At 38.9% G+C, this 25588-nt stretch overlaps 1 protein-coding gene across 1 annotated transcript in view; it reads left to right on the top strand.

Moving 5' to 3' along the window:
• The window catches only part of LOC149284621 (putative methyltransferase-like protein 24), a 42870-nt gene extending 17282 nt beyond the window's left edge, over window positions 1-25588 (top strand). Inside the window, exons 2-5 of the mRNA XM_089496490.1 lie at window positions 13800-13898; window positions 14554-14693; window positions 18558-18786; window positions 25274-25588. Of these exons, the coding sequence (XP_089352616.1) occupies window positions 13800-13898; window positions 14554-14693; window positions 18558-18786; window positions 25274-25588 (783 nt within the window). The remainder of the gene's footprint in view (window positions 1-13799; window positions 13899-14553; window positions 14694-18557; window positions 18787-25273) is intronic.

The following is a 25588-nucleotide window of genomic DNA, read 5'->3' as shown; positions in this document are numbered from 1 at the left end:
ACTATTTTTACCCAGATTACAGCCAATAACTAATCTTCTTGTAATCCGATTGAATTTTCACAGGCTTTGAAGTCATGGGAAGAATCTAAATTGTTAATTTTTAACCAGAATCACTGCATTTCAAATTGTAGTTATAGAAAACCGTTATAGAAAACAGTTACCATGTCTTTTATAAGCAAGCGGTGTAGGGCATAGAGTTCTAAACTATGTATTTGTGCACTACACGGAAAAGATAAAGGGTGTGCATAACAAAAGAGAGAAAAATGTATACATGTGCCAGTAATTTGGTTAACAGTGTGGACTGATATTTAGTTGTACCAAAAGGAAGAATATCAGCTGTTCGTGTGTTGGTGCATTGAGTTACTATATATTAGACCTGTGCATTTAGATTTGTGCGAATTGCAAATTTACCAAACTTTGGCAATTTCAGCAATTGGTACGAAGCCACGAAAATGAGGCAAGACCCCCCCCCCAGAAAGCGGAGGAAAATGAAGCAAAAAGCTCTGAGTTTTGTCTAAAATTTGCAGACCCATTCACTCACACTCCCTCACATTCTCGTTCACTCTCTCACACTCTCTAAATGCCTCCCTACCATCACACTTACAGCTTCTGCTCACCACTTGCACTTTTGCCGAAAGTGAATAAGAGTGAATGTGGGCTTCAGGCAACAAATTAAAAATGCTCTCTGATTTTCGTCCAAACCAAATGAGTAGGAAATGTATATATTTATACACATATGCAGTAGTCTATCATACTTTTTTATATCACGGAGGAGGCAGAGCTTGTTTACTGCTATCATAGTATGTAGATATTTGTATTCATACCATCAAAAACAGAACAAATTGGTATATTTTTTATTTCAGGAGAACAATATTTACAAGGATTACAAGGCTAAGTCACTGTCCCAATATAGCTTATCTTTTCTGAACATAGACAAGATGCCACAGCTGGCCACCATTTCAGTGTACAAATAAGTTTTATCTAGCAAGGAAATGTGTATAGAAAACAAGGGCTGAAAAGCAAATATTTATACCAAATCCAGTTTATTGCTCAGCATTTTGCAACATTTCTAACCAAACATTACCACTGATTAATAGATTATATTAAAAAAAAAAAACATGACCCCAGCTGTGTAATGCTTCAGGGTCATAACTTGGGGCAAGGGGCCCGCTGTGGCTCCTTGTGCATCCCTCTGCTTCTGGATGTAGAATGCTACCTCTGACCTTGCCCAGTTGAAATACAGTCATCTAAGGTATAGAGCAGGAATGCTCAGTGCAACAGCTTCTTTACATTTGTAAGTATTAACAATTAAAAAAAAAAAACATCAGGAGGTGAAGATTTATTTGGATTAAATCAAGCAGGGGTTTAATCTGTTTTATATTAATTTAATTAGAAAAATATTTATTATGATGCTTATATATATACACACACATATATATATATATATATATATATATATATATATATATATATATATATATATATATGTTCAGATGCTAGGATTTATATTCTAGAATATTGTCATAAACTCAGAGACATGAGGTGAGGAAACCAGAACAGAAGGATTCAGGTGACACAGAGGGACTGTCCCTCCTAAATACATGGAAGGAGTACAAATGTGACGCTAGTGATCCCAATATTTAGTGAGGCACCTGAGTGCTGGAGAAGTACATAATCTAACAGAAGATGGGTTTGTGATTGTCTGTGATGAGTTTGAATGATGTGTATGATCAAGTGTGTGTTCTTCCTAACCATTTCAACATATTATGGAACCTGTCCTATGTTGCTTGTAGCAGGAAGACCATCTGCCTGTCATTGTCTCACTGTAAGTCTTTGTGACACACGTTTATCAAACACGCTGATAAATATCCACATTTACTGGTTTCCATTTTTGTACCTGTGACATTTATTAGCTAAATTCAGAAGTAAAAGGGCAAAGTCATGGAATATTAAGCAGGGCTGGTCTTAGACCAGATAGCACCTCTGGCAAAGAATACTCTTTGATGTCCTCTGCCCCATTATTATTTTTTTTTAGATCCCGTTATATTTTTTGAAATATAATTGTTTGTTAACACACAGCATTTGCATCACTATGCAGTCATTTAACCTCATGAAATATAACAATGGTGTCTAGTAAACAAGAGGGGACAGGAAAACAAAGCCAAAATCCTCTTTATAATCAGTTTATGTGCTTTCTGCCTATTACATGAATATTATTTGGAATCCTATATTTGGAATACAATTTTGATGATGTACAATATGAGAAAGATGCTTTGTGGGTTACTACTGGGGATTATTCCTAACTGGCATGACTATCTTGGCACAATTAGCACTATATATCCTAGCCAGAAACAATTCTATGTGCATCATTAATACCAACCAAGAGATGAACTTCTAGCAAATTGACAAGGCTAAGATACTGTTGATTTCTAAATCTGTAAATCGAATACCTGTGAATACCGGACTAGTATCAATGTGACGATTGTGGATTAATGGTCTTTTGGATATATGACGAAACGTGTGGGGATTGGAATTTGACTTTGGAATTTAAAAGTTCAGTTCTGAAATAGAGGGGTGTAAAACCTAGTAAGCTAATAGGCTATAAACATTAATAAATGATTAATAAACAAGTGATGGTTTTATATATTTATTAAATATAATCATTGTGATGGTTGTCTTTTCCCAATAGCATCATCATCCAACATAGATTCGAGAGCCTGCTTAGCATCACAGGGCCCCATGCCCAAATTTCATCATGTAGTTTGCCACAAGGGTCTCACTTACCTTCTGTGCCAATGGTGGACATATGGGCCAGGATAGAATGCTTCTGGAAAGGAAGTATAGTTTTACAATCATTATGATAACACAGAGAATATACTGATAGCTCATAATTGTGGCTGACTGACAAGACTGAGTCAGTTCTAAAATATACTCCCTAATGTTTAAAAGAATCTGATAAAACTGGAAAGCAGTACTAGGTACATATTTGGACTGGAATTTTGAGTTATTTATATAAAAATAGATTAGGAGTTAATGGTTAAAGCTGGTGGGACCTTAGAAAGGCAGTATTAGTAGAATGGATTCTACACACTGCTTTTATATATTAGAACTTATTCATTACATGAAAATGTCAGACAAGATGAAACAATAAGAGCCAGCCCTGATGACTCTTTTCCTACAAGAAGGGCTGAGTAAATCCTGTATAATGGTAATATGATCTCACAGGTTTAACTATCCTTTGTGCAGAAGAAATGTTATATTTTGAGATATACCAGGGCCCTCTTTTCTTTATGCACCAGTGTTTATTAACATGCATTAATGTTATTGTCAATTAAATTTTAATAATATTGTTAATGCTCACTGTCCCCTATTGAAATAGCACTTAGGAATCAGCTCGCTCTCTATAAATAAAATATACTGCAATAATAAGGGATGCAGCAAACACTTTCTTAGCCCTGTTAATCTTTTAACACAATGTACAGCCTGTTTTCACATTATTCAGTGTTGTAAAGGCTGAAAGTGCCCACACATGTGATTTCATAGTTCATGTGCCCAAATGAGCCTTTAAAATTGTGAAGCTTTAGTTCAGTCATATTGTCCATAGTGTACTATTATCAAAAACTTCACGTTTGCACACTTTACTTTTTCTTAAAGGTCAAGTTGACAAAATGTCTCACAACTTTGGATTTCCGTATAGCAAGAATGCAATGAGTAAAGGGCTGATTGCTGATTCTTTAAGGATTTTTATACTTTTGATAAATAACCGAGTGGCATGGTGTTAAAAATAAGCCTGCACTCACATCAGTGCTTTCAAGGCAGGGAGTGCTTTCAATGCATTGTGGCAGATAACAAGTTAACACTAGAATAAACATGGCAAGGTGTCAGAGTTACACAGTTTGTGTGCAATATAGCGAGTTAATCAGTACCTAGAAAGTACTTATTCTGACCTCATTGGCTCCTCCTGTGGTTCTTATTAACCCATACCTGGACAATCTAAAGGGAACAGGAATTTAGATGATTTATCATCGTACAGATCCTTCATAAAAGCTGTGACAAGCTAAGACCTTGAAGGACAAGCTAAGAGTCGCGTACAGCATGTTAAAGTGACACTCCGGTTCCCCTGTGCAAACCCTAGAAATAGGAAAACAGACTTACCTGCAGCTCCAGAACCCCTCACCTCGATGGACCCCATAGAACTCTCAATGAAGCCAACATGTGCACTGACAAACAAGAAATGTGTTCAGATGACTGTATCTCCTGTATTCCTCCATGCATTTACAAAGGCGAAAAGTGTTGCTTTGAATTGGATACTTAACCACCATATGCTTTAAAGTGCATTTGAGGGGTGGGGTGTCCCTTTAATGAAGCAGTGGCAGATAACATGTAAATTAAGCCACGCAGATGGTGTGCTGGTTTGTATGGATGTCAGAGAGGATCTGGTAAGGGGAGCATGACTGGTTTGATGTATCTGGCGATAGAAGCCTTTTGGTTTATTTCAGACGTACTGACCATGTTGTTTAGTAACAAGGACCTTAGATAGCATCTATACCTTGACTATACTGTACTAACCAAAGGTAGCTTAACCCCATGATATACCAGACACGTCAGTTGTCGTTAATGGGATGCGTTTATGTGACTTGCCAGGCACGTCAATTGTCGTCAAGGGGTTAAGATACTATGTTACTGGTTCACTTGGCTGAGCACATCCTCCAAGATGAATGTTGCCAAGGTTGCTATGATGACCTATTCTAGGCTCTACCCCTTTGTTGCCCAATAATCAAATAAATGCACTTGGGAAGAAGGCTGTTTTACCACTCGGCTTGTGTGTATTAAATGCCACTACTGCTATTTTCATGGTTTTCCCATAAAGCAGGTCATGGTGGTAAGACTTGGTTCCCAATGCTGCTATTATTTCCCTGTAATACTAAAATTGTTAAGCATTAAATTGAACTTTAAAGGAAGTACAGTTACATTTTTTTCCATAATTTGATATAATACTGTTGTTGCAAATATTGAAAGGAAGCAGTAACAAAATTGGCATTATTTGTGTGCTGTCTGTGCTGCAGATGGTGCAGGGCAGATATTCTTTTTCTATAGTTAGTTTAAGTTCCCTTCTTTCAATTTCTTTTTACGTTGCACATATTACTCAATGTGAATATCAAAGGCCAAAGTAGCCATGTGAATTGCTGCAGTAGTCTTCACTTTAACATAGTAGGCCTCTGCATAGTTTAATGTTAACACCAGTTTGTGACAGGATCATATTGACGTTTAGAGGTCCAACTGCCATCATGTTTCCTGGTTGTCAGTGTGTGGTAGTGTGTAGATCCTACTTTTCTTTGCCAACCATGTTATAGAATTAAACGTACCTTTCTACACCCGGCACCCCAAATAATTACTATGTGTAACGAGTGAAGCAGAGGCTAATGGGGAAAATCCTTGCATCCTTGTTATAAATGTTGACTAGTAATCTATTTTCTAAGTGACTCTCAATACAAATTTATAGGGATAGGCTGAGGGACACGTTTTTTTTAGATGTGCATCCTTTTTATTTTTTAATAGAATATGACTTAACACAATATTAGTGCACAGAAGATGAGACAAATTACACATGTAATTAAAGCTCCTTGAAAAACTGTCCCCTAAAATCATTTCAGAAACTGTAACTCTGTGAAGTTTGAACAAGCCTAGTTTTAAGCGACTAGCATTACGTTGCATTCTTATACATTTGGTTTTAATTCCGAGTTCTAGGAGCTGGCTCAAAAATCTTTCACTGACATATTTGATATATTCACTTGAATGTTATCTCTTGGATTTTATTGATCTCACAAAAAAATCTGCTTTTCTTGGAACTATAGCATTTCCATATAAATTGTTTTCTGTATTCTTCACAAATTCTCCAAATCCAGCAGATTATCCTATCCTTTTCTTTGTTCTTTATCAGCTTTCCTCTATGAAATTCCTCTAGTTTTTTCCAGTGCTATGGTAAATATTGTTCTCATAATAACACTTTAGAACACTTTAGAAATATGTTTAGCAGGTCCCATATTATCACAACAAAAACACTACCTTATACCGTATTTGCTCGATTATAAGACGACCCCCCAAAATCAGAATATTAATTAATGAAAAATAGAAAAAGCCTGAATATAAGACGACCCTATAGGAAAAAAGTTTTACCAGTAAATGTTAGTTCATGTAAACTATGTGAACAATTGTTTGTTAATAAAAGCTATGATTGAGAAAAATGTTGTTTTTGTTTTTATTTTTTTCAACCTGCCCCCCCAGTTATGCACATCTGCCCCAGGTTTGCCACTCTGCCCCAGAAATGCCTTATACCCTCTAAATGCCCCATGATACGCCTTTTAACCCCCCTTAATCTCTTGCTACCTCAGGTGTACAACTTGCTGTCAGGAGTGGTAAGTGATAGAATTTTCAGATCATTTGGGGATTGCAACACAACTATATGTTCATAAACACAGCGGAAAGGATTAAACTCATTCTTTTGCCTGTGGAATATTTAAAAACATCTTTTCATGTTCTTGTGTTTGACATCAAGCGTGTCATGCCAATGTAGTTTTTTTATTGAATGAATGAATTTTAAAATATATTATCACACATTTTGCATCTGGTTGATTGACAATAGTTCCTATAATAATTAGCTTCACAGCATTAAACAATTTATGTTCAGGTCTAAATAACAACTCTGCATGTCTCTGAACCTAATGACTCATTTTAGCATTCATGTTCTAGCAACAATAGCTGTCAGTAATATGCAAAAAAAAAAACCAACCCTTAGTGAATAAATAATCAAATTAACCATTTAAATGCTGCTATCTCTGAATCAACCACATGCTCTCAGTCTCTTGTCTCTTCTTCTTCTGCTTTATTTCTTTGTCCACTTCTGCTCGGTATCAGCTCTGTTGACCAGGCCTTCCAGGACGCTTCTGCATAAAGGTGGAGCCTTCTTGTATCACATAGGCAGGCTCTCCCCCGATTGTCCTGGATTGAAGGTGCCCTTTATTGGTTGATGCCAGAGGAGCCCCCTGCCGCCGGCCAGTAGAATCGCTCTTACGGACCTATAAAATCCTGAGGGCAAACCAGCTGCTAACTGTTAATTTAACTTAATCTTAACCCCTGCTATAAAACCGTCAGAAAATGAAGGGAAAAACGAATACAAAGAATGTATACAAGTATTTGCCCAAAACGAACATGCGGACGGGTGAACATTCTTGGAATACGAAGGGTTTTTTCCCCGAAGATGGACACGAAGACTTGGCTGGCGCCCAGGTCTAATAAATAGTGCTGACCCAACCCATTGTCATAAAGCTAGTTCATATGAAAAACCACAATTTTTACCTATAACACACTCATGCCTTATATAATAACTAAATTAAATAGATCACAGCATACGCTCCTGAAACACGAAAAAGACAAAGGCTACGGTTCCCTTTCCGTACCGTGGCATAAGTTAAAGGAAAGGGACTTTGATAAGAGTCCACACTGCATTTAGGTTGCCGCAGACTGAAATGTCAAGTTGCATGTTGCAAAGAGTGTTTACACAATTGTCCCTTGTTTACCATAAAAAGGACAAGGCAAAGAAAAGAACTTGCAAGAGATTTATGTGTGAAATCATTTAATGAACTGGTGCTTTTGCGCTTTGGCTCATGTATTTGTTTCACATGTACATCTGCAATATGCTGTCAAAGTCTGTACTATTTGCAAACCCTGCCATGGCAACTAAGCATAAACGTTGTTTTGAAGTGGAGATTTATAAATATAATATTTGTTTTATTATGTTCTGTGTTGTTATGATCAGTAAGAAATTCAAGACACATGATCTCCACTATCTAAAGAGTGGCTGATGCTTAAAGAAGCTGTAGTTCTCCAATAGTGGATGGGTAAAATGTTCCCATTCTGCATTCTTAAACCCAATGTATTCTATGTAAGAGATGGCACCATGTATTTACCATAGTTTGGAACATTAACCGTATTCCACATTGCCATTTATTCATTTAGTTGTTAGTATACCTGGAAACTATAGGTTTGGTCTGGAGGCTCTGGTTATCACAGGTGATTATCTAGAACTGATTAAAAGTATTAAATCTAAGTATAAAATAAGTAACAGTGCTGTTACACCAAAAATGCATATAAAAAGATAAAGACATAGATGCAAGTACATAAACCGTTTCAAAATAAAAAGCACAACACAAAGTATCATACCATATTTGTGATCCTTGGAGCCTTGATGTTGCGTCTTTTCTATGGTAAAATAGGCTTTCTCTGATTACCAATTACCCACCTATTTACCCTCAAGACAGCTGTTTACTTGTCACCTGACCTATGGGAGTAGGGGGTTCAGCAGATTATGACTTCCCAAAGACGGCCTCATGTTTGCCCTACTTTTGCCTCGGATCACAAAATATGCAATGAGATGCCAGCTGAGCTTGGAATAATTGTGACATCCGGAACCATCATCATTCTCTGGTCCCGGTGACCATTTTCATACCAAACTCCACACCTCCATAAGTCCTGTTATTATCATACCTGCATGTTGTGTTTGGTCTCCCTCAAACCAGCACATCGCAAGCATAGTGATATAATGTATGATGGGCACCAGAAGTTATAGACCCATCATATTTTGGACATTATATCTTCAATAATTTTACCCTGTTTCCATTGATACTCTGTATCCACCTACCAGGGAGATTAAGCCAGGATGTCTGGCTCTTCATCCTTCTGCAGATAACATCTTCTTGTCGAAGGTGACAATACCCAGCATGTGTAATGAAGATTTATATTGGGCTCTTGCTCCAAAGGGGAAGGTCTGAACAAATGTTAATTAACTGAGCCATGCAGTCAAATTCCTTGACCCATTCTGTTCCAAGCCCAAGTTTGCTCATGCAGCGGCATAACAGTCCTTGATGTGCAGAGGTTGTATTTGGCTCCATTACCCTTAACCAGTTGCCCACTCACCTGCACTATGGCTCCCCTCTCAGAAAACTTCAGAGGAGTCAACACTGACAAGTTCACTGGTATGGTTATTAGCGAATGATCACAAAAAGAAATGATTATTGACATAAAGGACCTGGACAGTGAGTAGGTGTTACAAAACACCACTACCCCTTACTGGAGACTACATATATTAACCATTTAACACTTCTACCTCTAGCCATGGCATTTACCGTTTCTATAGCGATAGAACCCCTGACATGTAAACCAAATGTCTATAGTCACACTGATAGCAAAGCAAAATGCACAAGGTATAGATTTTATTAATAACTGAATTAAGTTATGTTGAAGGTGACAGATCCTCTTTAAATTCAGCTTACAGTTTAAGAAGCTATTTATAACTTGAAAAATCTATACTCCACAATACTATTGTAGGTACAAAAGCATCTTGAGAGCAATAAGCTCAAGGTGTTGCATGCCGGGAAGTTTGTCATGAGTCAGCGGAGAACAAAGAGACTTTGTCACATTGCAAGAGATATATACCCCGGTGATGTATAGCTGCAAGTGGAGGCCATCATTACCATGACAGCATCACACAATGAAAATGTCAAGTTACAATTACATTTCAAGTATATGTATCATTTGTCACCAGCCTATTTAATGAATAATTCTTTAAATTTAGAAAATTGCAGAAGATATCATAACTGATATGTGTCACTCGATTAGAAGATTGAATTTGCCCATTTTGCCTTAAATATAAAATGAAATAGTTTGTATTCGTATTTAGCTGTGTAGTGTGATATTTAAAAGCTTCAATATAAGAGCATCAAATACATTGTTAATAAGTACACTGTATGGACAAAAGTATTGGGGCACATGACCATTACAAAAACAGAGGCTTTTATGTAAGACATCACATTCTAAATACAGAGACATTAATATGTAGGTGGTCCCCCCTTTGCAGCTATTACACCTTTCCACCAAATTTTAGTGTTTCTGAGGGAATCTTTGCCCATTCATCCAGTAGAGCATTTGTGGGGCCAGGCACTGATGTTGGATGAGAAGGGCTGGCTCGCAATCTCTGTTCCAGTTCATCCCAAAGGTGTTCGATGGGGTTGAGGTTCTTCCACACCAAATTCAGACATGTTTTTATGGGGCACAAAATCATGTTGGTATAGAAAAGGACCTTCCCCAAACTGATCCCACAAAGTTAGAAGCATAACATTGTCCAAAACATTTTGGCATGCTGAAGGGGACATACAGTATATATTCTATATGTTCAATATATACTAATTACAGAGGCTGCTAATCATACATTTCTTTAATCAAGCACCTCATATTGTTTACTATTCAATAGTATTATACTTTGTAATGAAACTGGTGCTAAGTGTCCCTAAGTATTACCGTATTTGCTCGATTATAAGACAACCCTGATTATAAGACGACCCCCCAAAATCTAAATATTAATTTAGGAAAAAACAAAAAGCCTGAATATAAGACGACCCTATAGGAAAAAAAGTTTTACCAGTAAATATTAATTCATGTAAACAATATTTTCATATTTAATAAAAGCTATGATTGAGAAAAATATATATTTTTGTATTTCCTTTTATTTGCCAACCTGCCCACCCAGTTATGCACATCTGCCCCCAGGGTTGTCACTCTGCCCCCAGAAATGCCTTATACCCTCCTATATGCCACTCTGCCCCATGATATGCCTTTTAATCCCCTATATGCCAGAGTGGCATATAGGTGGTTAAAAGGCATATCATGGGGCAGAGTGGCATATAGGGGGTTAAAAGGCATTTCTGGAGGTATATATATATATATATAACTGCTAACAGCAATCACACTCCTATCAAGCCAAGGCAGCCAGTACATGCTGGAACCTAGGGATGATAGGAGTGTGAGTACAGCCTCCCTATGCCATGCTACCACCACTACCCCCCTTACACATCCATACTAACACACACTCATTCACAAACATTTAAATACTAATTCATTCCATTAATCACACATACTTCACACATTAATCACAAAAACCCTCCCCACCCCCTTATCTGAACTGCAGATCTCTCACTCCAAGACTTCTGCAGGGGCCCGGCTGTGCGAGCAACTTCCCTGGCCCCGCCCCCAGAGGAAGGAGGGGGGAGGAGGGGTTATGTGACACTCTTCTAGCTTCCTGTTCTGCTGCTCGCGACCAAAGCATCGGTAAGCAGCCTGGCCCCAGCGGACATTTTGAGGTCTGATTAGAAGACGACCTCGAAGACGAGGGGTATTTTTCAGAGCATTTGCTCCTAATTATTGCAATTTGCCATTTGAGACAGGAGGTTTTTTTTTTATACATTTTGCCTTTTAATGAGTAAACCCTACCTGTGACTCTTTATTGTGAACCCCATAAAGAGTGCATGAAACACAGGCTTGGATACAGAGTTCCATATCTCTTTAGTAACCCTTTCCTTTAAGATTATTATTGACAACAGGGAAATATCCTAATTTTCTACCTTCACATACATCCTTCTGATTTTTTATTTTGGATGCAGATATGTTCCGGCCAAGGTCATGCACCCTGAGTATAACTCAATAGGAAAGAGCATGAGTGTGAACCTGCAAGGTTCTAAGAGCAAACATGCTGGAGAAGGTTTCAGGTATGCGAGTGAGGTGGGGACATTCACTTAGTTTACTTGGTTCTGATGTTTTAAGCGGAGCAAGAGGACTTTAGTGTGTTTGAAGTCTGAATTCCTGTGGCTCATTGTGAGAGTAAATGAGTGGGATGATATCTTGTGCAAATGCTTTTGCAGTAAGATTGCTATGCGTTTAATGAGACGTGACGAATGCAATGTTTTTCTCATTGGAAACCTCTGATGATCGTAGCGTTCAATAAATATAATTAGCAGTTGCATAAAAATATTTCACTTTAATCCCATATCTGTAACTTTATAGTTGCAAATGTAATTATTTTGCATTCTGTCAACAAGATCCATAAAATGGTGATTTTAATAAATCTAGGCATATCTGTGCCTTTTTTGTTTCAGCGAAGGCAGGATGCAAGCAGAGCCAAACCCCTCAGTAGACCAGAATGTCCGTGTGAGGGTTATCAGCCAAAGAGGGGGCCCAATTTACCATTATTATTATGTTTTATTTATATAGCTCAAATAATTTACGCAGCGTTTAACACAATACTTATATTAAAGGGGTATGACTAGATGAGAATTGATAGACTAAGACAAACGATACATTAGGTGGATAGGGCCCTGCTCGCAAGCTTACAATTGGTTCAGCATTGAATTTGGCTTAGTATAATTTCACCTCCATCATGTGCCTGTACAGCCTATCCAGATTTGTCTAAATCCATTGCTTTTGAATAAATTCAATGGCCCCCTACCATCATTTCATATAGAATGCTGAACATTTTCTTATAGGTCTTGTCACAAATTAGATATAGGGGAGCATATCTTTAATACAACTATCAGTTTCATTTGTTTGATTACTATAGACTACCGTTCAAATGTTTGAGGTCACTTAGCTGTTTTAATGGAAAACAAGGAAATTTCTAGCTGTGTAACATAATTGCTAAAGGGTTTTCTAATGATCAATTTGCCTTTTAAGGTTATACTTGAATTAGCGAACACAACGCTCCATTGGAACACAGGGGTGATGCTTGCTGGTAAAGGGCCTCTGTACACCTATGAAGATGTTCCATTAAAAAATAGTTCTTTACAACAGCGGTCCCCAACCTTTTTCGCACCAGGGACCGGTTTTGTGGAAGTCAATTTTCCCCGGACCGCGGGCCAGGTGTTTTGGGTTTGATCCAAGTGCATTACATTTATTGTGCATTTTACTTCTATTATTATTAAATTTAAAATATAATGAAATATATTTGCAACTTCCCTGGTAGTCTTTCCATCCATAAAAAGCACATACAAGTGTGCCACTCTGCCCCCCAGATATCACCCTCTGCCCCCCAGATATGCTTTATGCCCCCCCAGATATGCTTTATGCCCTCCAGATATGCTTTATGCTCCCCTGATATGCCACTCTGCTCCCCTAGATATGCCACTCTGCCCCTGATATGCTTTATGCCCCATAGATATGCCACTCTGCCACCCAGATATGCCACTATGCCCCCAGATATGACACCCTGTCCCGCAGATATGCTTTATACCCCCCTAGATATGCCACTCTACTCCCCTGATATGCTTTTTGCCCCACTAGATATGCCACTCTGACCCTCCCTGACTTACCAATGCACCCCCAAACTCCCTGGTGCCTAGTGGGGGCAGCTGATGTACATCTGCGCGATGCGCGTAGACAACCTTTGCTGCTGCTCGTCACATCTGCCAGGGCTTCTATGCCGGTGCTCCTGGTGCATCGTGCAGACCTTCCCCGGCTGCCAGGGAGGGGCATACAGGTCCCCTGCAAGGGGATTCTCATCTCTGGCAGCCGGGGGAAGTCTGCGTGATGCGCTCAGACAACCTCCACTGCTGCCGGGGCTTCTATGGTGGAGCACCGGAAAGTCATGTTAACTCCGCACTGCTCTCCTGCATCAAACAAGGAGTATGAGAGGGAGGGCTTTGGGGGCCATCTTTGGGAAGTAGGGCCAGACCGGGAGGATGGGGCGGCCAACATCTGCATACGCCCCGCGGCACGCTACATTTTTATGCTCGTGTAGGAGTAGCACCAGATGGCCAATCCAGGCCTGCTGGGAAGTTCCAAAGTGTGCTAAAAATTGATAATGTCATCCAATCACAATGTGTAGTTGCATATCGTGTAGCATCGTTGGCACAGAGAGGATAATACAGGGGACGTACATGTTTTTGTTTGTAACACTTTCTTTTTCTGTCATTTAGATTGTACGTTGGCATATAGACATGCAGCCCTGGGCTAGTTATTCACACTCACTCAATGATGAGGCCACAAGGTTTCTTCGCTACATCACAACACCTCAGGTAAGTAAGGTCTTAATAACCTCTTAACAAACACTATTTTCTCTTTAACATCACCACAGATCAAAGCAAACCATTAGGTTTAATTAAGATAAATGATCTGTTAATTCATTTGAAATTTAAAACCCTACACATTATCATCATCACATTGATTTTAAAAATGTTCTGCTTACATGTATGAGCAGTAACTTCGATATATATACAGTATATGTAATGTATAAACTATAAAAGGGTGCCAGAATTGCTGGGGTTATTTTTATAACCATTGTACTGTGTTAGAATCTTTTTTTTTAGCATTTCCATTATAATTGATATTTAGGATATTTGCATGCAGTGTATCCATGTAAAGTACAAGAGGGTTTTCACCAGTTATGAAGATGTGGTTGTCAGTCATGCTGGAATTCAGTCAATCTTCATCGATGAAACCATCTTGTACTAGGATACAATATTGTAGTTATGCACTTTAAGGGGTTTTGATGTGATTCCTTCACATGCTAACTTTGTTGTAATTTGGCACCCAACATCACACAAATCAATTTTAGGGTTTTTAAAAATAACCTTTGCAATGCTGTCATCTTTTTGACATGGAGGATTATGGTATTATAATTATAATCTTTATATCGTCCTTAACTCTTAAATTGTTTTTCTCCACTCACAGATATCTTGTTCTCATATCATAAGAAATGGCATAACAGAGCAGTTGGATAACACCATCAAGCCATGGACCCTCTGCCTGGATGCTAAATTTGATTTATCTCATCAGATCAGAAGCAAGCAATGTCGGGTTTACTCACTGGGGTAACTAACACCTTATTCTGTAATACTACTTGGGTGCAAGAGCCTTCTAAAATAGTTAAATCATGTCCAATAAGTGGCAAGTAGTTTAAACTGGAATTATTAAAAGTTATACAGTTATAAAAGGTTAATATTTTGTAATCTGTTTTAGTTGGACCTGTAAAACAATAGTTGTTGTTACTCGTTGACCCATCACTATTACGTCATCAATATGTTATTCCACATATTTTCCTGCAGTAACATTTCTACAGCTATGCTGCTTTATAAGGGTTTTTTCCGAGAATTTCATAGAATTGTAATAAATCTAATAGGTTTGTGTATAAAATGTCATACTTTCCAAGTGACTTTGTATTGGAGCTCTAAATGTCTGATGAGTATTATTGTTTATTATTTATTGATTTATATAGCGCCATATATTCGGCAGCACTCAGGCTCCCCTTAAACCAAGGTGCCCAGCAGGGTCACATACCTGACACTGAGGGCGCCAGCAGAGCATATGGGAGGTTGAATTGGCACGCTGTACTAATGATGGGAGAGAGCGTGTGCGTATGTATGTGTAAGTGTATTGTGTTATTGTAAATTAATGTGTGTTAGTGTGTGGTGTTGAAGATTGTGTGTATGGCGTCAGAATGAGTATGTGGTACTGTATGTCAGTACAGTGTGTGTTACTAAATGTTACTAGCACATGCATGTGAGCTCATGGTGTTAGCGTGTGTTACTTTATGGCATTAGAGTGTGCATGTGTTAGTGTGTATGAGTGTATTGTGTTAGCATGTGCATGCTACTGTATGGTGTCACCATGAGTCTATGCGTCAACATATTTGTATGGAGTTAGCATGAGTCTGTATTACTATTTACACTAGTGTCAGTACCTATGTCCACGTAAGTGTATGTTAGTGGTGCAAGGGAGAGGAAGGATATAGTGTGTGCATGTGTATGGTGTTAGAGTTAGTTTGCATGTTAGTATGCGTATGTGATTCTCCCCTGTCAGTACGTCTCTAATGGGGAATGCATTGGTGCTTTCTGTTGTATCCAAAACATCTCTCATTGGTAGAAAAACAAAAATCAGTAAAGCAAACTAATTTTGCTTCACTGACTTCTAAAAAAACCCGTGGGTATCACTATCTACTTACATTATATAGGTTACGTCGCTGTAAAGTAGTGTGATATCTTGGTAATTGATTATTTTTTTAATTTCTTTAAACAATGTTGAGCTGGCACAGCACCCATTTCAACACAAAATAACCATGGCACCTGAAACTTTGCTAACAGTACCAAACAAATTAAATGCAGGCAACCTTGACCAATTCACATTTGTTGGTGTCTATGAAGTTAATGGGCCATACTTAATAAGAGCAGTTCTGGACAAATTGTTAAAAGTAGATCAGCCACCATGGAAACTAATAGATTTTTCCTGCTGATTGCGCCGCATTTAGCACTTGTCACGCTAATTGTTCTTTATGAAAAAGCCTCCAGCAGGGCAAACTGAACAAAGGTAGAGTTCTAAACATTGACAGCTCATTGACATTGAATAACCCAAGGGTGCAAGTCATAGGGTAAAATATAAGGAAAAAAATCCTGGCGCTGTAATTGAAAATTTTGTTTCTACTTTGATAGAATCATATTTATCCCTTGTAAACCTATTAATGGAAGAGGCAATTTTACATTCTACTGGAGCTTTTAGAAGAAGGGTCTTGCTCTGACAAGGAGAAAAATGCTTGACTCTGCTATTGTATTCTTGTTTTCAGTGTGGGACACATCCTTTAAAGTTGTTGGCTTTTTAATGAGGCTATTCATATTCCATTAAAAAAATAAACTATATTCATACAGTTGTAAAAAAATGTTATTATAGTAATAATTGACATTTACAGTAATATTGTAAGCTTACAAGAGCAGGTCCCTCTTCTGTTTCCATTCCAGTATTTTAATGCGTGTTAATGTTGTCGCAGTGGATGGATATAAAAGAAGCAGCAATGTGTTTGAATTATACATTCTATGTTTAGCTTTCTACGTTCCCCTCATGTATACCCCCAGAATCAGAATGAAAGTTGTAGAGGTCTCTAGCATGATTCTGCAGAAAGTGGAGCAAGCTTGCACCGTAGGTTCCTTCTCGCTGGCAGTTGTAATTCCCTGTAGGCTTTGTCCTATCCTTCTAGCAGCTTGGCACACTTACTTATTGGCAGCCAGTCTTCATACTTGGCAAAAACCTTTGTTTGGAAATTCCAGATCCAAATGTATTTTATGTAAATGCAAATCATGGAAGAAATAAATATATTTTTTACCTTTCTCTTTTAGAGTGCAGCAACATCAAATGAACTGCAACTCAGTGATTACTAATGGATCTTAAATTGAAGACATACTGTAGTATTTTTGTTGGATCACTTTGGTAAAAGTTTGTTTAGTATGCTACCAGAAATAAAAAATGTGTGTCCTTTTGTGTGACATACGGGTTCAGGCATAGTGGCCAACTGTCTCATTTTTCCCCCGACATGTACTGGGAAATCATCAGTTGTGGGGGCTGGGCGATGGGCTGGTTAGGGGGGGGGGCAAGATCTGTTTCTTCAGACATCTGCTTCAGTGCCAGGATATGATGTCATATCCCAGCCCTCAGCTGCAAGTCCCCTGCATACTGCGGGGGATCTGGATCTTAGTCTTGTAGTCAGACCTCTATTTGAGGTCTGATTAATAGACGACCTTGAATATAAGACGAGGGATATTTTTCAGAGAAAACCTTGTCTTATAATCGAGCAAATACGGTACTTTATTTATTATTGTGTTGATTTGTCCAACTACATTTAAGCCCCTTGAATAAGGGGACTGTGTATAAAAATGGTTGCAATTCCCAAATAATTTAGTTTCATAGGATATTTTTGTCCAACCCCTTGAATTAAAGCTGAACGTCTGCACTTCAATTGCATCTCAGTTGTTTCATTTCAAATCCATTGTGGTGTACAGAGACAAAATTATGAAAATTGCATCAGTGTACAAATATTTCCAGACCTAACTGTAAAAAAAAAAACTGTGCTAATAATCCTTACATTCCACTTTGTAATTCTGCGGAGATTTTGTGTCACTATGACAACATTCTTTACACCACACAAGCTGCACATTCATTATCTTTGGGGTGAATGCACCATTCAGTACGCACTGTCACTGCTCTCTGACTTGGCTGTCTCCTAACAGACAGTTTACGTAACCTATTTTTCACGTTATTGAAAACATATGTTCTTACGATGCTCAATTCTTGGCATAACCAATTTACTGGTTGTGTCAACGTTGCATATTATTAAAGTTGTTTGGCTACTTGAGAAACATATAATTATTTTGACTGTTTGCATTTATTTAGGATGCTGCTCTTTCTGCTGCTTGGACAATACTTTCGTATAAATGCGCAAGGACCTAGAATATTAGCCTTTTGATTCAGTCATCCCACTGTTACCTAATTTGCTAGAAAAGACAGTAGAAGCGTCAGAATCTAGTCCCGAAGAACGTTATTATATGACCAACTATCACTATGTATATACCAGGCACCATAGTAGATATCTTATTCTCGAAACTGTATTCATTGAAAGAAAAACAAAATATAAATAAGGAAAATATCCATAATGTGGTTGTCTGTTACTATACAGAGGAGGCCTCAAAAATCCACGTGAGACCATAAAGTAACAGCTGGAATGAAATTTCCTCTAAGAAGTCTCTTAGAATTAATTTATATGTAGTCTTTAACAACAAAATAACAATCCATAACCCGCCCAGCATGCAGCAGCAGAAACATCATAAAACATCTCAGCTTTCATTTCTTATCTAAGCGTTTTGAAATATTATCATTTTGGTAGTAATATTGAGGTAGGTGCTGTTTTTTTGCAGACTAGGAGAAGAAGACTACATATTTGAAGCCAACATGGCCAATGGAGGATGTGAGGTCCATCGGTTTGATCCAAGTATTAGATCTGCTCATATTCATGAAGGGGAGCGTCTTTGGCACCATCGCTTATCTGTTGATTGGAGGGATCCCAATCCTGCCATTGCCACACATAAACTACAGAGCAATACTAAGAAACTGGGCACCATTATCAATGAGTTTGGCCATTGGAAGGTAAGTGTTGCTAGAGCATCCGTTGTTTTATTTAATAAACGTGATAAATTGAATAGCAGGCCTATTGTATGGATGAGAGAATGACAGAAAAGGGAGCTATGCCCTCTTCTCCACATTACACACTACTGAAGGTTTCTTGTGACAGAGGATGGGGAATGCTTGCTATAATTTACCCTCTGACATTCCTTATCCTAATATCCCTTAGGGATCTTGTGCTCCACGCTAGCTGATCACTTAAAGGTCCTGGGTGGAGGTGTAAAGAAGAAGCAGGCGTGTAGATAACATGTAGGAAGGCTAAAATAGTTTGATGATGGGATATAGGAAATGATCATAGTATATCGTTAAATGTACTTTCCATAGAAGCACAGTGCTAAAACAGCTAATACAACTGCTGATAAAAGACAGATATGTTCTTTTTACTGTTATTGAGACAATAATAGTACAAAGTTAGTACATTTAATGCCGGTTGGTGAGCAGATCCACTTGTCTGCATAGAAAGGAGTAGTAAGTATATACTATGTAGCAGAAGACTGCTAAAACACTGTCAAACAAAGTGAACACCGCATGATTTGTACCATATAAATAGCATGAAAGTGGAAAATATATATTTACAACAATATTATTTTTTTACTGTAACATACCATAATTATTTATACCCAATATACTGGAGCTCTACAAATTACGTGTTACAGATAAATTGGGAATTTATTGTGCACAGAGCAGTTCTCTGCACGTTTAAAAGGATTGTAATAAGATATAAATAGATTTTACTTGACAGGCTGTGTACAGAAGAGTGGAAAGTCTTAGCTCACAAAACGCACACGTTATCTGTAGCCTCAGAAATATGTAGCACAGCCGACATCTGTAGGAGCTGAGCTATAAGTATTACAATACATTCATAACATCCTGCAGAATTATGGAACATGAGGACGGTCATCTAGGACCAAGGACCTTGTACCTCTGAGCTGAATGTGCTTATTTGGAAGAAGACATTTGAGATCTATCAGTATTTACCCCATTATTGCACTTGGCTTTTACATTTTGTGACTTCATGTGAGATGTATGTCTGTTCGCTTTAATCACAATGACAGCATGGCGGTAATCTGTGAAAACTTCATGAATCACAACCTACCTTGACTGCCTGGATGTCTGTTTGTCCACTGAGATATACTTGGAACTAAATGTCACTGGAGCATTTTAACCCATCAGACAACCCAGTTCCTTTACTCTCTGACATGAAGCATAAAGTGACTGGATCCTCTGCCACCTTGTTTTCAGATATTCGGAAGTGTTGTGTTTTGCCATTAGGCAATTGCTGATGGTACAGATGATACACAATTAGGTAGCTTTTTCACTATTTTTCCAAACGTCAGCATATGTTCCAACAGTTTTGTAATAATTGGGAGTTAAGAGGCTCACTTAGGTAATAGAACACTTGAAAGAAAGCAGAAACAGTAGCCATCGAACAATTAATGATGTAAAGCAACATGGAAATCAGACCCTGAACAGCTTGCTGATGCCTATATTTTTATGTTAGGCCTGGTCACGACCACTGTGATAATCTAAACCATTCACAAAATGTGCTTAAGTCCCATTGTTGATATTCCCTTCTCCGTCTCAGTATTTGCAGATGAGTGGTGGTAAATATCTTATTGAGATCTTGGTCACCAAGAGAAATGTACAGGGTGTTGGTAGTAAAGGAATTAAAGGGGAATGGCAACCAACATTTTTATTTATAGTTTGTTTTTTTAAAAATTAGTTTTCGTAAATATTGAGCTGTTTTCCTTTTTAAAACAGGTCTAGATTTTATATAATATCATGTCAGGTGGCTGCGTATAAGTCCTTTGTATGCGTTCTAGCTCAGTTATCTCAGCTCTATCTGATTCCTTATCATATTGCCTGATAGAATAGACTCAGTCTTAAACAATGCCAGACACCCTGACTAATGAAAGGTGGCCCTGCCCCGCCTCACCTCTAACCACACCCCCAGCTGCCCCTCTTTCCTGCCCCCCAACAAGTGTTCCCGATTTGGGGTATATACGACCGTCTACCTTACTAACCACCAGGTCTGCAGATAAATGTAATATATTAGAACAAAATATAGCTCTAGCAGGGGCGTACCTAGAATATTTGGCATCTGGGGCGGATCCTGTATGTGGCACCCCCCTCACACACTTTAAAACTGCATAGCTTCTATTGTTATATACTGGCGCAGACATTGAAGGTGGTACAGCATAACACCTATCACTATATACTGAGGCAGACATTGACGGGGGTACAGCATTACACCTACCACTATATACTGAGGCAGACAATGACGGTGGTACAGCATAACACCTATCACTATATACTGAGGCAGACAATGACGGTGGTACAGCATAACACCTATCACTATATAATGAGGCAGACATTGACGAGGGTACAGCATAACACCTATCACTATATACTGAGGCACACATTGACAGTGGTACAGCGTAATCCCTATCACTATACATTGAGCCAGACATTGACAATAGTGCAGCATAACTCCTATCACTATATACTAAGCCAAACATTGATGTGGTGTAGGCCTACCACTTCATTGTCTGGCTTAGTAGTAGGGATGCACCGAAACAAATTCTGGACTGAAACCGAAAATGCCGCATTTACCTGTCCGAAACTAAATATGACCCCCCACCATAAAAAAAAAATCTCACACTTTAAATAAAAGTAAGTAACACACCATATGATTGTTAACAGCAATCACACTCCTATCATGCCCAGGCATACCCAGATTCCAGCATGTACTAGCTGACTTGGCATGATAGGAGTATGATTGCTAACATTAATGCATTCTCACAAACTCATTAATTATATCCCTCATTGAGACAATTCATCCATTCTCTCACAATGGATCCACACATTCATTTATTCTCTCACTCATTCTCACTTTTTATTCCAATATACTTTCTACCCCCCTCACTCTCACTTAACGCTTTCCTACCTTTCCTCTTGTCACTTTTCTCCTTACAGCAGTCAGCTTCTTTTCCTCCTCTTCGCTCTTCTTCTGTCTCCTTCTGGTTCAGGGGGCACGGACGGCGGTGGGCGCAGCTTCGGTGTTGTGCGCCGGCAGGGGAGGGCTTGCAGCCTAAGGCCTGGGGGGCAAGTCTAGTCAAGTGGCCCATTGCACCACCAAAGCGGCTGCGAGAGACATTGAAAGCGGCCGTCGTGTGGCAGTCATTCCACGTGCACGCACCACGCCGCCCAATGGCCGTGCCTCAGCTCTTCATCCCACCCCTTTTAAGACGTGGGACGAAGAGCTGAGGCATGGCTGCACAACGCAGGGGCGTACCTAGAGTATTTGGCACCTATGGCAGATCCTGTATGTGGCACCCCACCCCACACACACACTTCAAAACTGCATAGTTTATATGGTTAGGCAAACATTGACAGGGGTACAACATAATTGTTTTCATTATAGACTTATGGATTACGCTGTACCACCGTCAATGTGTGCCTATACATTGAGCCAGACAATACTGCAGTACAACCCCTATCACTATATACTAAGCCAAACATTGATGTGGTGTAGGCCTACCATGTCAGTGACTGGCTTAGTATATAGTAGGGATGCACCGAAATGAAAATTCAGCATTCACTTGGCCAAAACTGAAAAAAAAACAAAAACAAAAAAAACTTTATTAAAAGTAACACACCAAAATTGGACAAAAAAAGTCAATAACACTAATATATATATATATATATATACACACACACACACACACACACACACATATATATAATTAACAGCAATCACAATCCTATCATGCCCAGGTTCTAGCATGTGCTGGCTGACTTAGCATGATAGGTGATTGCTGTTTGCAATTATATATATATATATATATTAATAGTGTTATTTCATTTTTCTGTCCAATTTTGGTGTGTAATTTACTTTTAATAAAAGTGTTGATAACACACCAAAGTTGGACAAAAAACATAACTGATAACAGCAATCACACTCCTATAATGCCTAGGCAGCCAGTACATGATGGAATCTGGGCATGATAAGAATGTGATTACAGCCTCCTTATGCCATGCTATCCCCCCCACACTTACACATCCATGCTATCTGAAACCCTCATTCACAAACATTCAGCATAACACCCATCACTCTCACACTTAATAACCCGCTATTTTCCTACCTTTCCTCTGTCACTGTAACTTTTCCTCCTCTTCATTCTTCCTCTTCATTCTTCCTCATCTTCTTCTGTGTCCTGTCCTTCCGGTGCGCGGAAGACGGTGGGCGTGGCTTCAGTGTTGTGCGCTGGGATTTGACATCAAGTCCCGGCACACAGACACAGTTGCTGCGCGCATCGTTTTTGGAGACATGCCGGCACCCCTCAGTGAGCGGCACCCCGGCGGACCGTCCCCCGCCAGGTACGCTACCCTGCCCATCCCGCCCCTGTGCGCCGGGATTTGACAACAAACCCCGGCACACAGCAGCAGTTGAGCGCGCATCGCAAGGGAGCGGTATTGGATGTCTTTAACAGACCTCCGGCTCCCTTGAGTGATTTTAAGCCGGTTAAAGGGAGATCCGTGATCTCCCCAACCGAGCTGCTCCTCCAGTGGCAGACATAACTGTCCGTCTCTGGAGGGGTGCCCGGTGCCAGCAAGTTGGCATCCCCTGATGAGCGGCACCCGGTGCGGACCGCCCGCCCCCCGCTAGGTATGCTACTGAGCTCTAGTGCTAAACTGCACCACAATACACAGCACTGTTTAATGCTTAAAGAAAAACAGGTTTGACTCCCCTCTTTAAATGTAACTTTCTCAGGTTGGTACACAGTTATTAAAGTTGAGATAGTAGTTTCTCAAGCAAGAAAACAAAACTTCCTGTTCTCTTAATTTTATCATGCATTTTAACTTAATTAGCATTTTTATAAACATTGAAAGAAATTTGCAAAAACTCTGGCTCACTGCAGTGTGAGTAGGAAGAGGTGTTTGCAGGTCAGTTGTGGCTTCAACTTCATGAATTCATTATGCATTATAAAGGGCCATCTAGACAATCTGCTCTGCATAATGCATAGTTCAGTCAGTGAGGTGGCTTTGAAGAACTCTCACCGATTTAAATACGCTTTATCCAAGTTATTCTTGGAGCAGATGCTCGCTGGTGCAGACTCTTTATAATGTAAACTGAAGTCAGAGAGAAAACCGCAACTCTCCTGTGTATTTTCTCTTTAGTAAATAAACACTGTTGAGTCCTTATGTACATGTGACAGTGGTGGAACGGTAGACCAGGTTCTGGTCCTGGTCCTGGTCCTGGTCCTGGGATTAAAGATTTGACCTGTACCTTCTGGCACTGCATTGCAAGGCATTTGCCCAGTTTTCCAGATGGTCAGACCCGTCCATAGAAGTCCACACTGATTATTACTTGGTTGCTATAATATTTTTCATGGATTCAACTGTTGCATAAACATTGAGAAATAGGTATTAGTAGAACATTCGTTTTAATTGAAAACAGCACTCCAGAATGCTGAAATTGTAATATGTAGATGATCCTAGGTCTAACAATATGATTACAGAAAATATGTAACAAATAAAACCATTAACAAATTTTATGTTTAATCAAATTGCAGCAGAATGTTGCAGATTCATGATTTTTGCAGAGTGTATAATTGTTTATAACTTTATGCAGCCAAAATCAACTGTTCCAAATGAGGAGGATGTGAATAATAATTACCATATGGTTTGTAGCAAATCCAAGAAGTGTATGCAAGTCAGATCAATCTTCTGGTTTTATATTTTGGACTTTGGATTTCTACTTTGGAAGATGGGGTACGGTTACTGAAAATACTCAAAACAAAATAAACTGTATAGAAATGACATTTTTACACAATTTATTTCAATTAGTAGAACTGTCTCCCCCACCCCATACACTCGTACTTAGAGAACCTAGTATTTATTAAATACTTAGGTCACTTTACCTGTAGGTATTTTCTTCTACCTACTGGTTGTTCACATTACTCCTTCCCCTTTCTCCTAGATACTAGCTTTATAATGTCCTGCCCCAACAAGAGTTACTTCCAAATCCCTCAAATCTAAGTCTTTAGAAGAAATACCAAGAACTTAAAGGTATCTGGGACATATCTTGGAAGTACAGAGAGAGCTCTGTTGCCTTCATGTCTGAGTTTTTGTTTTCCCTTCTGGGACGCTCTATCCCAAGAAGGTAAAGATCAAAGGGTTTCTTATTGTATCGTATTTCCATTTTCATTTCAAAACAAGACTCCTTACTTACAGAACATAGCCGCCTGTTCTTAAGTATTTCTATTAACTTCCAAAATAAGTGTTTGTGTACTAGAATTAACAATATGCAGGGCAATGGCATATGTACTGTGTACATACTACTTTGGGCATCCTAAATTCATATCTTCAATTTTAAGATTAGGTTAAGATTAGGTTGGTGAACAGATAGCTATAGCTATTTACCTAAGTAACTCCCCTCTATTTACAGGTTGATGTTCTGAAGGCAGACATGGAAAGCGCAGAGTGGAAGATTTTGGAAAATCTGATTCTAGAAGGCATTGTGGAACAGATAGGGCAGCTGGTCCTGGAGATTCACCTTCACTGGCCTGGGTTTGAGGTCAGTGGAAACGACAGCACCGTTGTCAGATACTGGTACAGCTTGTTCAAAGAACTGGAACACAAGGACTTCAAACTTTTCTACACCTACAAGGACTTGATGAAACCACAGATGCTATTAAAAAAGGACCTGTTCAATGCAAGCAGCAGCTATATACTGAGTTGGATAAATACAAGGTGGACATGA

This window comes from Sceloporus occidentalis, unplaced genomic scaffold (assembly GCF_023333645.1).
Source record: "Sceloporus occidentalis isolate IW3139 unplaced genomic scaffold, rSceOcc1.0.p SCAF_90, whole genome shotgun sequence".
NCBI classification, from domain to species: Eukaryota; Metazoa; Chordata; class Lepidosauria; order Squamata; family Phrynosomatidae; genus Sceloporus; species Sceloporus occidentalis.
Note: the sequence above shows the minus strand (reverse complement) of the source record. Positions and strands in the feature narration are given on the sequence as shown.